Here is a 17,012-nt window from a genome sequence, read left to right as displayed (position 1 = left end):
GTGCTGGGATAGCAGAGTAAAGGTAAAAAAATCAGCAAGCCTGTATCTTAAAAATTTCATGTAGTAAACACATTGTGAAACTTTAAACGCGTTTTTCTCGAAACCACGTTTTCAAAAACGACTAGCAGTAGAACTAGAGTAATTTTTATCCGATTGACTTGAAATTTTGGCTGTAGCTTCTTAGATAGATTATCTACTGAAGTACACACGATTTTTAAGATCGATAAACAATTACGATTTTTATAAACAAATGAAGACCGATTTTTTAGTCGAAATATCGACTTTTTTTTCAAAGTGCTGCCAAATTTTCAAAAATCAATATTTCTTAATATCCATGTGTACTTCAGTAGCTATACTCGTGTAGATTATGAAAAAATTTTTTTCATTGTTCCAGATACGTTCGTTGGAGACTTGTGCTGCTAGTCGCGGAACGCCTCAAAAAAATTGACCCTCTTTCCGTGCACTGCTGAGCCGTCATTTTGTAATAAAAATTAAAATAAAAAATGTTTTTTTGCACCTCAAGACAAGTGTATTAAGCCCTCAAAATTTCACACTGATCGATTCATTAGCAAAGTCACAAAAAATTCACAAAAAACACTCTCATTTTTTGCTTCCGACTAGGTATAACCCCTTAGAAAATATGTGAAGAAAAATACATTTATAAATATGAAAAATGAAATTTTTTTAAACATTTGATTTCTATTAGAAAAAAATGGTTTTATTATATCTCTAAACGGCACAATTTTTTATTTAAAAAATTCAATTCTCAATATCATCCGCATAGAATGATTAAATTTAGGACCTCATGCATAATGAGAGATGTGTATGTATAATATACTTTATTGTGTTACCTTATAAATATATTTCTTTCGAAGATTACTTCGCTGAGACAGAGTACGACGGTGCGACAATAAATAAATAGGTGAATACAATCGTTTAATGTGATTTTTTTCTTTCTTTTTTTCCAATGTAAGCATTCTCGTGTCTCTCGATAATCGAATATTAATCATAATATCTTAAAATTACATTCTTTAATCCGAGAAGGAATTTTGTATTACAATATTGTATTATATGTAGTACCTTGTAGCTACAGCCTCTCTTCTACACCCTGCATATAAATCTACTACCATCTAGAGTCTAAGAAAAATGTTTAGAATTGCATCTATGCATTTTTATTTTTTTTCCCTATCGTTAGCTACTCGTTCTGTTTCAGATGAGGTAGATCTGAATTCGATCTGATTGCGGATGCGGGAAGGAAATATTACGTGAGACAGTTGATACGAAATTGTCTTCGGAATCTGTGCTGCGAATCTAAAGAATCTATTCTCTAAATTACATCTCTCATAATGAAACGAGAAAGACGACGATTTATATCTTTTCCTTCCAACTGTCAGCCAACTGTCTGTCAACTTGCTGTCATGTTGCCAACAATTGTTGAAAACATGATTAATCATATTAATCAACATAATATAATTAATCAATACAATTAATCATGCTTTATTTTATCTGAATTTGTTTTTTCAGTTAATTTTACTCTCTCTCATCGTCGAGACAGAAATAGATTGTAGATCGACCTCTTCTTCAACAGTGACTGATTGCGCGTGCACATAGAATCGTTACATCTCGCTTACTTGACTTTGCAGTAAATAAGTGCAGTATTTCGAACACTCGCCCAAGATATTAGGAAAATAATAAACGCTAACAACCTTTATTCTCCGCGCTCGTTAAATTCATCAGCCGACCTCCTGGTGCTCGTACATTATCGCACGTTACATTGTAACATAATCGATCGTGATTATTATTACAAAAATCATGATTATTATTACAAAAATCCCAGTAACGCTATCTATACATAAATTCTTCAATTTTCAGACTTATAAGCGAGAGAAAAAGGAAACGAACGACAGAAGAATTGAAATATCACGGTGTTTATATCGAAGCCGGACGATTTTATTATCATTAATTTTAACGGCGGAGGAGAAATAAGAGATGACAAAGACAAAGATGGGAGGGAAACAGCACGATGGACGCGTTACATTAATTCTCGATTCGGGAAAATACAGTTCATCGGCATCTAAGGAAAATGCGCCTCAAAGAGGAGACATATTAACATTATATTATGTGTGTATTATTATAGCTGCAATAAATACATCGTGCATGCAAAAGAGCGCTCTCTTTCGCCTCCGCCTTGTTCGTTTCATCGCAAAATGAATATGAACGCTATTACAAGAGCGCGGTTTACACGTGTTACATACATCCCATACAGCACAGAACATTGCAGTAATATTGCGGCAATATTACAATGTTGCTGCAATGTTACAACAATATTAAAATATTACTGCAATATTCTGTGCTACATGGGTAGATACATATACATATACATATACATATATATATATATATATATATATATATATATATGTATATGTATACGTATATATGTATATCATATATATCGTATAATATTTACATATTACAGATCCGACACAAAAATATTTAGTTCAACAGTAATTGCACTCGCACAATGCAACACACACACACACACACACACTCATACACATTGTTATCGGTCGTTTTTTCATTTACGTATTATAGCAAAGGAAAAAACGCAGCTTCTCCTCGTTCTCGATACAGTTACATATCACAAAAGTTAAGGAGAAATAAAAGAAGGAAAGGTGGATGAGGGAAGGAAGGTAGCAAAAAATATGTGGCGAAAAAGTGATTGTTAATCGTGTATACATATATATATATATATATATATATATATGTATATAACTTTCACAAAATTTAAAAAATCTATCCGTTTCTTCTCTGAAGAAAGGATCTTTATGCGATATTTTTACATGTTGCTTAAAGAGAGAAAAAATGCATGGAGGAGTATGCGAAGGAGGCTTTGCCTCGATTTGTATCTTATCTCAAATAAATTAACAACGAACTGTCGAGTATCACGTGTGCGATTCTAGAACTTTGAGAAGAAAAAAATTTACGAATATATACATCATAAATTTTACACAGAACATATGTATGTAAAAGATAACACGAGGGAATTAAATTAGATTTAAAAAAAAGAGGATGTGTAAAATTTCGACAGAGCTATTTTTTTTCTTCAGAAACTTAATAATAAAGTAGATCTTAATAGAATGGCTCTCTCGTAATTGGATAATTTATGACATTTGAGATGAAAAGGAAGAGAAACCTCCAAAGCTTCTCTCAATGCTCTGTGCGTTTCGCAAAGATCGCTTTTATAATCGTTAACGCATGAAAAGAAATGCCTTTCGCGAGATTATAAAAATAGTCGACGAGAAAATGCAAAGTAAACGATAGATTAGTTTCTCATACAGCACAAAACTGCAGTAATATTGCAGCAATGTTGCAGCAAAAATTGTAGCAATATTGCGGCAATGTTGCAGTAAAAATTGTAGCAATATTGCAATATTGCGGCAAAATTGCAGCAGCATTGCTGCAATATTGTTGCAGCAATATTTTATAGATCTTGTCCATCTGAAAATCTCATAAATTTTTTTCGCTGGAATAATGCATGCGCATACACACATACACACATTCATATTGGCTCTGAAACGATACGCTCTGGAGAAGCAAATCTACACTTAACATGCTTAGTTAAGCGTGCCCTCCGGCAACAGAGCCTTGCATTTTTATCAGTTACGCAGAAAAAAAGAGAGAGAGAGAGAGAGAAAGAGAGAAAGAATGAGAAGGGAGGAGAGATAGGAGAAAGAGAGCGGCAGAGGGAGAAAGACTTCTTACAATTACAATATTCGTAAGTAATAATCACATTTACATTCACTCTCGAAGCCGCATGTCCGATCGTCTTCTTAATCAGGTGAATTCTGAATTAAAGGCGTCTTAAGTATTCTTTGCCTCTGTCAAGATCTCGAGAATTGGGACATGATTCTTCAACGGTATTCGTTTCTTCTCTCAATTTTTCGAGAAAGAGAGAGACATAGGTTGAGTTTTATGTGATTCAAATAGAAACACATTCATAAAAGTAAAAAATATTCCGAGAGAGACTTCTTCACATGCTCATTCGATTGAGAAACACTCGCTTTATTATCGAATCATCATTATTATCATCACCATCACCATCATCATCATCATCATCATCATCATCATCATCATCATCATCAACATCATCATCATTATCATCATCATCATCATCATTATCATGCACTATGTGACATTTTAAATTAAATAATTTATAAAAATTATCTATTTACACATCGACAGGACATGCAGCGGTCGCATTAAATACGGAGTGCCCGGTAATAACTGTGTTTTCTCGCGTGTGTAGATGAAATCAAGTAGAAAAATCTCACCCTGTGGTTTATGATTTTTATAATAATTAATGAGAAATTAATTTGAAAAAAATCGCAAAATGGTAGAGGACTTTTCTACCTGTATTTACGGTTATTACCGGACATTTTATATATATAATTTATAATGCACTCTTATCTTATATATATATATATATATATATATATATATATATATGTATACCTAAGCACATGCTTGCTTCGAGAAAAAAAAAGAAAAAAAAAGAAAGTTAAAAGAACTGGCGGTGCTCTCTTTGCAGATAATATAGTACTATTGCCCTTATTTTTTATAATATAGTAATAGTAATTGTAACATTTATGCATATCCATTATACATAAGAGCCGCTGGAATTCTTTTGTTTTCATCGATGAAAGCGTTCTTGCATTCGTTTTCTGTAAAAGTGAAGGGTATTTTGGCATTATGCGATCACGATCATCACTGTACGCTGTTACCCATATCTGTGTGTGTGTATGTGATCAGGAACATGGAAAAAAAACAGAGAGGAAAATAAATAAATATCTCCAAAGTAACATTCAATCATTTAAAATTTTATATTTCGCGACTGAGAAATTAACTAATCACAATTAAAAAATGATATATCGCGATTCAGAGAACGTTTTAATAAATAATTAATAATACGCCAAAAGAATACAAAATCGAGAACATACGGTAGAAAAAAAGAAACGTATCGCGAGGTTTGTTCATTTTTATCTATTCCATCAGGATGTCTACTCAAATCTTGTAAAAAAAATTGATTTTCTAGATTTTTATTCAAAATTTTAAAATTAAAGAGAATATTTAAAATTTTTTTTGTAGAAATCTTTAAAATAAATCTTTTCATTGTATCTTTTATTGTTTTCCACTCATGAAGAAAAAACACAGAGCCTCTTAAGTTTCAAGTGCCAGATTTGCAAATGCATAGAAAAAAATTGAATAGCTTTATAAGATGAATATTTTTCACTTGCATAAAATTTTCATTTTTTTATCACTAAAATTACAATAAAAAATATGTACTGCATATTCAATATAAGGTTTGTTAAGAGAAAAAATATATTCATAAAGAACATATGTGCAAAACTCAACATGTCAAAAAAAATCGAAAATGAATAAAAAGCATGATTCTGGATTGTAATTCTTAATTTGTTCATGTTTTTCTGATCTATTTCATACAGAATTACAGATGTTTCAAGTATTATTTAAAAAATTAGCAATGTTACATCATAATTTAACCTGTTAAATAAATTCTCTTTTTATCTATGTTAAGTTATAAGCATTTGTTGAGTTTTGCATCCTCAAATAAAGATATACATATTTATAATCTATTTCAAATACATAATTTATTTGGCTTGCAAACTGTTTAAAATAAAAACAAAATTATTAAAAAGAGAATTTTCTAAAAAATTCTCTGAATCCCAATAAAATTACTTGAGAATTCTCTGATTTTTTTTAAGTACAAAAGAAATTCTTGAAAATTCCAGGTTTCCCATGTTTTTTTAAGGAGTAGACATCCTGTTTGTCTTTAATGAAATTAAGTCATTTATTCTAAAACACAGAAAGCTATCTGAAGGCTCGAAATTTCTTTCTTTTGTAGTACAAAACCGAGCAAACAATATAAGATAATTTTTAATTAAACAAATTTAAAAGAAAAAAAATAAGATAATTAAATTATAAATACATAAAATGTGAGAAATTTGCGAAAAAAGAAAGAGAAAGAAATTGCGAACGATTTTAACTGGCACGACTCTTATATAACGAGGGAAGCGAAAAAGTTATTATTTCTTACCACGATTGCCAGTCCTGATGGCGTTGACATTGCTCAAATGATGCTGACCAGCACGAATCGGTTTCGCAATCTGCGCGCTAGGTCCGCGGCGCGCGAGATTCTTTTGTCTGACCGCCTCCTTGATTCGGTCCACCTCATACTGATAGCGCTTACGATCCCGCATTGCGCCCTCCTTAGCATCGCGCAGCGCCGTCTCCAGAGCCTTGATACGTTCCATCGTCGCTCGCAGTCGCTTCTCCAATTTAGGCAGCTCGCAGCGAAGATCGGCATTGTCTCTGACGAGTTGTTTGTGCACCTACAAGGCATGAACGTATATTGAGATGAAAAAGAGAAAAACATTAATGTATCGTAAATTATCAATGATGAATACCTTCGTCAGTTGGTCCAGATTGTTTTCTAAGAAGGATATCTTTTGTTTCTGCGCGAGAGAACCGCCGTCGTCCTCGTTGTCCTCGGCGGTGATGGTCTTCTTTATTCTAGTTTGCAGATCTTGGACGAATAATTTGCGCAGATTGTGCAAGGTCTGCAATTCTTTGGCTACCGTGTCTTCCAATCCCTTGAGATCTTTTCTCGCCTGTAATCAATTCGATATGATGATGAAAATTCATTTTACATGACAACATGGATGATTCTTTCAATTCGAACATACTTGCTCTCGGCGCTCATTCAGTAGGACAAGTTCCTGCAGCTTGACGGACTTGTTAGCCTCTTCTTGCTTCAACCGTTCGTAATCAGCCTGCATCTGCTGGTGCGCCAAGGTAAACTTCTGATTCAGATCCTTGAGTTCGCTGATCAGCTCCTGCTTCTCGGACAACTCGTCTCGAAGAGCAGCGACCTTAAATTAGAGTCGAATCACAAACATGCGTTTAAAAGGTAAAAAAAAATATCATTTCATAATCTTAAAGACATTGACAAGCGCACAAAATTAGCAATCATTCCACAGATAATAACCTGTTTTTGATGCGCATCTCTTAGTTGATCCATCTGCTCTTCCAGGGCCACTCGCATTTTCGTTGCCGCCTCTTTCTCCTCGGCCTTCTCCTTGTTGGTAACCGCCTGCACCTGTTCAGCGGCCTTCAGCTTGGCGCACTCTTCACGCAACGCGTCCACATCTTCCTCCAGGGCCCGCTTACGTGCATCGGCTTCCTTCATCGATTCTGTCAGCGTCTGCATACGTGCTTCGTGTTGCGAGATTAACAGTCGGCTCTCGGCCAAGTCCTTCTCATATTCGGAAACCTATGAGGCACACATTTATATAAATAAAATGAAGATTAATCGGAGGAAGCAGACTGATGCGCCATCACTCACTTTCTTGTTACAGTCCACTTGAAAGCTTTCCAATCCCTGACATCGCTGTACCAAATTCTTCACTTCAGACTTCATTTTACTAATAAATAGCCGCGCCACTGTGAATTCCTCTTCAAGTTTACCGTTGCTTTCCGGTGGAGCGATCTTAAATTCAAAATCATAATTGACAAAATTATAAAATGAATATAATTATGGAATAACTTCATATTTACATTTCTTTATTCTATTCCCAGAGATTCAACATATCCTTACTTTTAGATTTTCGTTAGATTCGCCGCCGATTGCAACTCCAATTTCGCCTAAGTCTTTCAAGAAATTCGCTAGCATCTCTGCAATGCGTTTCCTTTGATGAGCCGACATATCGCGCAACTGTTGCAGCTCGGATGCGGTGTTGTTCAGAGCTACTTGTTTAGCCAACAGCTCCTCCGCCATGGATTCCTGTTCCTTATTTTTTAGCTCGACCTAGTATTTGAAGCAAACAAATAAAAGTCCTTGTTCTTCTTTAGGATAGAGAGAGAGGGAGAAAAAATTCTCTTTTTTTCAAAATAATATTAAATAATATTTTCTCAAAATAATATTTACCTCTTGCGATTTTTGATCGTAATTGACGGCGAGCTCTTCCAGTGCTTGCAATACCTCTTTCACTTCCTCCTTAGCGCTCTCGTTCTCCTGCTGTATTCGGTTCATCTCCTGCTGCAGCTGCTCGTAATCTCGCCTCGCGCTGGCGATAAGTTCCTCCTGTTCCTCCATCTGTTCCTTAAGCTTCTCGACGTATTGCGATTGCTGATTGATCTCTTCGTCTTTATCATCCAGCTGTTGATACAGTCTTTCGCGTTCCTCCTCGAGTTTCTGTCTCTCCTCGTTCGAGAGGGAACCAATCATAAGACCGCCGCCGGGAGTAGCGGGCATCGGACTATCGTCCAGTTTGACTACAAGACAAAGGATTGAAGAGAGAAATTTATAATTTAAATAAAAATTACTAATTATCTGATCTATATATATCATCATTACCTTCGACAGACACATTGATTGGCGTGGTAACATCCGGTCCTTCGACCAAGCTGACTTGCTCTTCGGGCTTAACGGTCTCGCCCTGCCGCCAACGTGACAATTCCGCCTCCAATTTGTCCACCTTGCCTTTGTATCTGGCCGCTTTCTCCTTTTCACGCTCGTAGCGACGTTTCCATTCTTCGGCCGTCAACTCCTCGTTCACACATACAACATTCTTGATTGTCTTGGCGCGTTTACCTATTTAACAACAAATATGTTTCATAAGTCATTGACCAAGCGTGCCATCTCGACACGAAAAAAATTATAAATCTACCGAAATCCAAAGTCGATTTTGTTTCCGATTCGTTGAAGCTAGCGGGAGAACAACAGATGATGATCGTGGTTCTAGCGTTACCACCCAATGATTCTTGCAATATTCTTGTTAGCTTGGAATCGCGATAAGGAATGTGAGTCTTATTGCCGTCAGCCAAGGCCGAGATTACATTACCCAGCGCAGACAGGGATTTATTGATGTTTTTTGCCTCGTCAAGTACTGTTCCTTCGGCACCGGTTTTAGAAACCTGTATATGAAAACAATGCAATAATATAACAATATAATAGAACTAGAGAAATGTAAAAAAACCCCTTCTTTTTTCTAATAGAAAATAAACGTTAAAATAAAACCCTTTTACTGCCTTTTTTATTGAGAAAGAAAAGTTTTTTTATTATTTTTTTAATATTATTTTTTTCTTTATATATTTTTAATATTATTTTTATTTATATATTTATAATTCTTTTATATATTTATAATTTATATATTTATCATTTTTATTTATATATTTTTTCGTTATTATAATAAAAGAAACCTCTAAAGTTTTTGTCTTCTTTCCGAAAGTAATTTTAATGAATTAATGAGATTTTTGAAGAGGAGAATTTTTAGCAAAGGTTATTTTATCAATTAGATGCATAATAAAAATTTTTATCATGCACCTAATTGAAAATTAATTATGTCGTGTTTAGTATCAGTTAATCACAAAAGTCTCGTTAATCCATTAAAATTGTTTTCGAAAAAAAAAATAAATTAAAAATATAAAAACTTTAGATTTTTGGTTATTTTAAAATAGTGATTAAATATAAGAATTACAAACTATTTTTGTATAATAAAAAGAATTTATTTAGTTCAATTTTTAATTGTTTTTGGAAAATTTTACCTAATTAAAAATAGTAATTATATAAATAGCTAATTGAAGTGCAATTTACATTTAAAATAGTAGTGATTAATTCTAAATCTATCATGTAAAAATAAAAAATAATGAAAAATTAACTTGCACAATAAATAAAATATAAAGACGTTAAATATCTGAGGAAGAAAATTTTTTTGTAAACTAGGCTTGTCTTTTTCTATTCAAAAATTGTATTTTATATTTTTAAAAAAATTTGTTTTTTTCTATTTATGTATATCTCTAGATAGAACGAAATAATACAAAAAAAGCATATAAATTTAAACACGAAATTCTAAATTAAATAAATTTCTCACCTTTTCCGAACCAGCCAAATCGACAAGATATAGCTTGCCGGAAAGTTTCTTCTGATTTTCTAGATTTTCCTGTTTGACATTTATGAGAAAAACAGAATGGGAACGCGAGCTGTGCTCGTTCATATTGGTCACGGCAATGTGCCGATTCGACTTGCCCTCTTCTATCACCTCGAACACTTCCTCGGGACTAGAAACGAATCGTTCGGTCGCGCCTTTCACAAACGGCACTCGGTTCTTGTCTTCATGTACGCTTAAGTTGACCTTAGATACTGCAAACAAATATTACGATAATGTAATATATCAATAATTAATATATCAATCAACACATAAACATAGGATCAAATCTTACCATCAAGAAGATCCCTGATTTTATCCATGTAAATCTCAAAATATGATACTTTAATATGGAATTCCAAGTTTTCCTCCATGCCGTAGATATGATTGAAGATGTCATTGACGATTCTCGGGATAATACCCTGCTTGTTGGGATCGCCAATGACTCCCTCCATTGTGTGCGTTTTACCTGTACACATAGAATATGCATTATTTTATTATCTACATTGTATAGTAGTTGTCTTCGATGTCAAATAAGTACTCCTTACCTGACGATGTTTGACCGTATGCGAAAATGGTTCCATTATATCCTGCCAAAACGTCCGTGACGATGGACTTTGCCGCCTCATTGTAAACTTTATCTTGTGTAGCATTCGGCTTGAATACTTTATCGAAGAGATATACTTTGCCCTAAAAACCGATATATATTATAAAAAAATTTATTAATCAAGTTTTATTGTCTTATTTAATAATATTCAGAGTTTTATTAATCTTATTCACTGATTTTATCTAGAAAAATATATTTATTTTGAAAATATCGAGAGTATTCAATAAAAACTTTCATTAAAATGTTATTAAATGTAACATATAAACTTTTACTTATCTATTAGTAACATATTACAAAATTTCTATTAGTAATATATAATAAAGGAGAGGAAAAATTAAAATATAAATTTCTGATTGCAGATATACTAGATATGAAAACTTCATTTGTCTAACAATTATTACAACATGTTTTGTTCAACAAATTTTCAGCAAATTTATTCTTCCATTATTCTGTACCTTTTTTGGTAACACTTATAAATGTCTCAAATCATTGAAAAATATATGCTTGCATATGCTACAAATTAATACAATCAATTAATTCAATACTAATTAAAAGCTACAAAATATTTTATCTACCACTGTTCTTATCTACAATATTTTCTACAATATTGTTACAATATTGTAGAAACAATATTGTCTATCTATAATATTTTTTAATGGAAAAACATTGACAAATATAATTATAGTGGAAAATAAAAATGATACAGTAGGAAATAAAATTATTGTAGCAATATTCAATATTGGAAAAATATTTTTAATTATGTTGGAAAAATATTTTAAATATTACTATTGCATAAATAATAACTAACAGTTAGTGGTTAAATGATGCAATATTGTACTTTCAACTATAAAATATTCAACTACGAAATATATTAAATTGCACATCAGCTGGAGTCATCGCAAATAATAATTGCAGTTATAAAAAAATATTAATACAGAATAGATTTTCAAGATTCCTAAAAGAGCCATATGAATCATAATTTCATCATCTATATACAACATGATACATATACCTCTATCTGTCTATACAACACCCACAAGGGAGGGGGTAGGGGAAGGATCCCGAGGGACGTCGTCCTTCGACGACGACGAGGATAATCGTCCACGTCAGAGACTTCGTTTCACGTACCCCGATGGAGATGCAATTCTCCTCGCCCCCAGCCGGGAACTTGACGATGAACTTGGAGCCGGCCTTCTCCTCGGAATCGTTGAGCGGTCGAAACCTGCAGACCACCTTGATACTATCCTCGGCGGCGATCTCTCGCTCCCTCGGCGTCTCCATTGCCATCGTCGCGAGAGAGGAGGCAACGAGACGATACACGCGTGTAGGCGTGCGTATGTGTGTGTCTATATGTATACGTATATACTTAACACTGGAAAGTCTTATTAATCGACGCGACCGATTACTTCCCCTCTTCCCTCTTCGCTGTTCTTAGGGCCACTATCAGCTGCTTCCAATTACTCTTAGAGTTAACTCTCAGCTGTTTTTGACTACTCTCCGCTGCCCTCGATTACTCTCGGCGACGACGACGACGACGACGGGATGAACGCCCGTACCGCATGAAGGGATTGCGCCGTATCTCTCTCTCTCTTTCTTTCTCTCTCTGTCTTTCTTCCTTTTCCTCTCTTCCCTCTCTCTCTCTTTGTCACTAAGCTCCGAAAGCAGACAGGTCCGTCTGTCACCGTTCTCGCTGGCAGCAAGATGGCGGCTGATAAGTGGACAACTGACTGGCCCACTCGATCCTATCCCACTGGGCTCGCTCTATTTCGTTTACTTTTCTATCTCTCTTTCTCGTCAGTTCGCGATCGTCGACTCGTTTTCGAGAAGGTTGAGAATGAGAGCGGAGCGAAAAGTAACGATCGCGACGATCGCGACGGCCTATCTGCGGAGAAACTCGACGAGCGATCAGATCGCATGCAATCGATGATGAGCCGCGGAATATATGTGTGTGTGTGTGTGTGTGTGTGTGTGTGTCTGTGTGTGTGTGTGTGTGTGTGTGTGTGTGTGTGTGTGTGTGTGTGTGTGTGTGTGTGTGTGTGTGTGTGTGTGTGTGTGTGGTGTCAGTGAGTGACTGTGTATGTGTATATATGACGATATCTACACCTACCTATAGCGATATAGAAGTGAGTCGGCGCACGCTCTTTTTCCACGAAAACGAAATTGAATAGGAACGCGAGAATAGACTTTGTCGTCTCATTCGGATTAATCTACACTTACGTGTTGGATTTTTTTACATGTCACTGTGGCAATTTATTTCTAGAAGAATTCGGCTCTCGCATCGATGATGGATAGACATATACATATGTACAGAAAGCCTAAGAACCTATACAGCACAGAAGCTTGCATCAACATTGCTGCAACGTTACAACATTGCTCACTGCCGTATAATGTTGCAAAAGTAATGCAGAAACATTATTTTGTAATATTACTTTGGCAATGTTGCAGCAACATTTTAACATAGCGAAAATGTATAACATGTGTTTCTTTACTTGCCGCTACGCGGCGACACCAAATTTAACTAACTCGTATTCGAATTCATCTAAAGTGGATATAAGGTCTACAAAGGACTAATGTAGTGATTATATTTCTTGTCTTGTGTCAGTTAAATTTCTGATAAACTGACTTGATTTATTTAATATTCTGAATCCTAATGAGGGATCTAGATTATTAAACAAATTATTTGTTTAATAATCTGGATCCCTCATTGAGTTTCAGAATATTAAACAGATTTTTCTCAATTGAATGGGTAAATAGAAAATAGTTCATTTGCACGTATTAAAATATTCTGGTGTCGAATGTATGTAAAATAATTGTATGTATATTATTGAGATAAATATTTAAGAAACATTTAATAAAAAACTAATAGATGTTTTTTTAAAGGCATTTTTTCCTATCTTTCTTAAACATTTTTTTATATTTTCAAAGTTTATTTATTAAATTTAAAACGGTGTCTGCATTTGTAGCAAAACGCGTTTTAATATTACAAATACGTTGCACCGTAACATTGCTACAATCTTACATTGCAATATTCCTAAAAGCGGACATTTTAATGTTGCTGCAATCCCACAATAATGGTGCAGCAACATTTTGCAGTGAATTTACAATATTGCGGTGAAAGATTGCTGCAATGTGTATGCAATCTTTGTGTGCTGTATGGGAAGGCTTCTCTCTGGTATATGTGTATGTATGTACTCATACAGCACAGAAGCTTGCGTCAACATTGCTCATTGCAGTGTAATGTTGCAGAAATAATGCAGAGACATTATTTTGTAATATTACTTTGGCAATGTTGCAGCAACATTTTAACATAGCGAAAATGTATAACATGTGTTTCTTTACTTGCCGCTACGCGGCGACACCAAATTTAACTAACTCGTATTCATCTAAAATGGATATAAGGTCTACAAAGGACTAATGTAGTAATTATATTTCTTGTCTTGTGTCAGTTTAATTTCTGATAAACTGACTTGATTTATTTAATATTCTGAATCCTAATAATTTGTTTAATAATCTAGATCCCTCATTGGGATTCAGAATATTAAACAGATTTTTCTCAATTGAATGGGTAAATAGGAAATAGTTCATTTATTGCACGTATTAAAATATTCTGGTGTCGAATGTATGTAAAATAATTGTATATTATTGAGGTAAATATTTAAGAAACAACTAATAAAAAACACTAATAGATGTTTTTTTTAAAGGCGTTTTCTCCTATCTTTCTTAAACATTTTTTTTATACTTTCAAAGTTTTATTTAATTTAAAATGGTGTCTGCATTTGTAGCAAAACGCGTTTTAATATTACAAATACGTTGCATCGTAACATTATTATAATCTTATATTATAATATTTCTAAGGGCGGACATTTCAACGTTGCTGCAAGCTTGCAGTATAATGTTACAAAAACATTTCGCAACTTCTATGCAATATTACAATGTTTCAATGTTAGGTCTATGCAACGTTTTTGCAATCTTTCGGTGCTGTATGGGTATATACCCATACAAAGCACAGACCATGTTGTTACATTGCAGCAATATTGCAGCAATTTTTTTTATCAGTTTAATTTCTATTACACTGACTTAAATTAAAATAATTTATTTAATAATCTGGATTCCTTGTTGGGATTCAAAATATTAAACAGACTATTTGAAATTAAGTCAGTTTATCAGAAATTAAACTGATAAATTGGGAAGTAGCCTATTTATTGCGTGTATCAAAATATTCTTATGGGAGTGTATTTATATATTTAAAAAAATTCCAAAATATTCATTTATCAGAAAAAAGTAATATTTCAGTAATATTATCGAAATCTTTCAGCAAAGTTGTATTTGAAATGATTGCGGACATTGAAATATTGAAGAAGTGTTGCATAAACGGATAAATATTTCTGTAATATTCGTGATAAATATTTCTGCAATACTATTGAAAGGTGTAATATTTCAAATGAAAAATATAGTAGCAATATATGTTTCAGTAATATAACATGCCGAGTGGGTCATCTATCAGAAACAAAAATATTCTATGCAATATTACTAGATGGTTGCATTCTTTCAAATGTATTACATTGCAATGTCGTTATGATGTTTCGTTGAAATTATTACAGCGGAAATATTAAAAAGCGAACATCTTATAATATTACAAAAAGCGGACAGCAAGCTCAATCAGAAATTTGCAGATTGGCATCAGTTATGTCCGCATTAAGCTTGTATTTTGCTGGCAAAGATTGCTAATATTACCCGACAGCAAATTAACAACAGCAATCGAGCATATACTTATTCTGGAGATAATAAAAGATTGCGATGACATTATCGACTGTTTTGATTGTATTGAAGACAATTGCAAAAGTTATTTAAATCATGAAAGTGTTTCGGTCAACCAGCTATTTATTATTGAAAATATATAAATCTTTTATACAGCTGTCTCAAGAATAACAAACATTTTATTGTACTAAATTACTATTTTATTATACATATGTATAGATTTTATTATATAGATTTTATTATAGATTTTATTATAATAGCAGCAAATTTTTTTTCAATCACACGCTAAATCCCGTAAGGTCATTGGTTTTATGTATGTGCATACGTATGTACAGTAACGTATAATAAATAATTACCTATAAAAGCTCTAATAATCGATTCGATATCAGTAAACACACTTATATTAATGTTATATAAATGCAACAAAATTGAATATTTTGCATAGTTATCGGTAATTTATTATTCTTCTTGAAAATTATAATCTGTTACATATGACAATGTTATTTCGTAGTTTTATCTCACATAGCGAAAAACTAATATAATTTAATTAAATTAATAATAAAGGGGTGAAAATAATAAAATTTAATTTATAAAACTGGATATAATTTATTTAAGAATTAAATTTTTGCTTTTTATACTTCAAATAGGCAAAACGGATAATGTTCCATTATCCTGTTGGTTCCAATCAGTTTAATATTCTGAATTTCATATTGAACTTGTCAAAAATATCAGAAATTAAATAATAGAAATAGCTCCTTTTGATCTTTTATTAGTATCGCGACTTGCAGACTTTATTCCTGACAGAAATTTGATTATGAGAAACATTGCATAGCGGTGAGCGAAGGAAATCTCGAACCAAAAATATACATAGATTTTACTGCCAATTTGTCATCAGATCACGCGCGCAGAAACTCTGTTTGATTTCTGCCGTCAATTTGCTATCAGATTGTGTGTGCAAACCCTGTTTGATTTCTGCTGACATCTGATATCAAATGGACATTGCACAGATTCTGCTATCAATTTGCAATGGTAATTTTATGTAAATTCTACTTGATTTCTGCTATTGACCTACTATCAAATTATGTTAGCAAGTTTTGTAACATTTCTGCTAATATTCTGTTATCATTATCTGATATAATAGGTTTTGTATACAATATTAGCAGTTTTTCTGCTGACGATAATTTGTAGCAGGCACTTGGCAAAATCTGTTACAGTAGATTTGATTGATTGAGTATACATGCACGTTCGTATGTATTTTTTATCAAAGAGATGTATCTTTTTTTTTTGCGATTGGGTTATTTGCGATGTGATTTATATAGTTGATTTAAAAAAAAACATATCGACGAACAGAAAGAAATTTGTTATTATAGAATTGTTCAAAGTGTCTATTAATTCAAATCTTATAAAAAAATTCCTTGAGCATTCCTTGATCTTTCGCGTATCTTTGTTCAAGATTCTAGTGGAAGAGAATTTTTTTAGATTTTTTGGATACAATTTTCCAAAATAAATTTTTGTATTGCATGCGTTTTCTAATGTTAATTTGCAATTAACAGTTATATTTTTTCTCATTGTATAAAATATACTGATTGGTTGTCAAATGAATTTCTAAAATTCCAAAAATTTTCTGCAATAACAACCCCAAT

General features: G+C 33.1%; 1 protein-coding gene across 3 annotated transcripts; it reads right to left on the bottom strand.

Moving 5' to 3' along the window:
• Window positions 1-824: 824 nt before the first annotated feature.
• On the bottom strand, window positions 825-12,561 carry Khc (kinesin heavy chain). 3 transcript variants are annotated; one of them, XM_083094670.1, is made up of 14 exons: window positions 11,740-12,561; window positions 10,553-10,694; window positions 10,300-10,473; window positions 9,951-10,219; window positions 8,748-8,994; window positions 8,435-8,671; window positions 8,006-8,352; window positions 7,676-7,885; window positions 7,424-7,567; window positions 7,067-7,351; window positions 6,765-6,950; window positions 6,486-6,689; window positions 6,116-6,410; window positions 825-4,724 (listed from the first exon to the last, which is right to left on the bottom strand). In XM_083094670.1, the coding sequence occupies exons 1-14, from the start codon at window positions 11,896-11,898 to the stop codon at window positions 4,648-4,650; spliced, it is 2,976 nt and encodes a 991-aa protein (XP_082950796.1). In that variant the 5' UTR covers window positions 11,899-12,561; the 3' UTR covers window positions 825-4,647. The 3 variants fall into 3 exon arrangements, with proteins under 3 accessions (XP_082950796.1, XP_082950798.1, XP_082950797.1); XM_083094672.1 differs by having other exon boundaries at window positions 825-4,816; window positions 11,740-12,560; XM_083094671.1 differs by having other exon boundaries at window positions 825-4,790; window positions 11,740-12,560.
• Between the last annotated feature and the right edge of the window lie 4,451 nt (window positions 12,562-17,012).

This window comes from Camponotus vicinus, unplaced genomic scaffold (genome assembly GCF_025532165.1).
Source record: "Camponotus vicinus isolate PSW18456_S1 unplaced genomic scaffold, iyCamVici1.0 SCAF_3, whole genome shotgun sequence".
NCBI classification, from domain to species: Eukaryota; Metazoa; Arthropoda; class Insecta; order Hymenoptera; family Formicidae; genus Camponotus; species Camponotus vicinus.
This window is presented reverse-complemented; position numbering and strand designations above follow the sequence as displayed.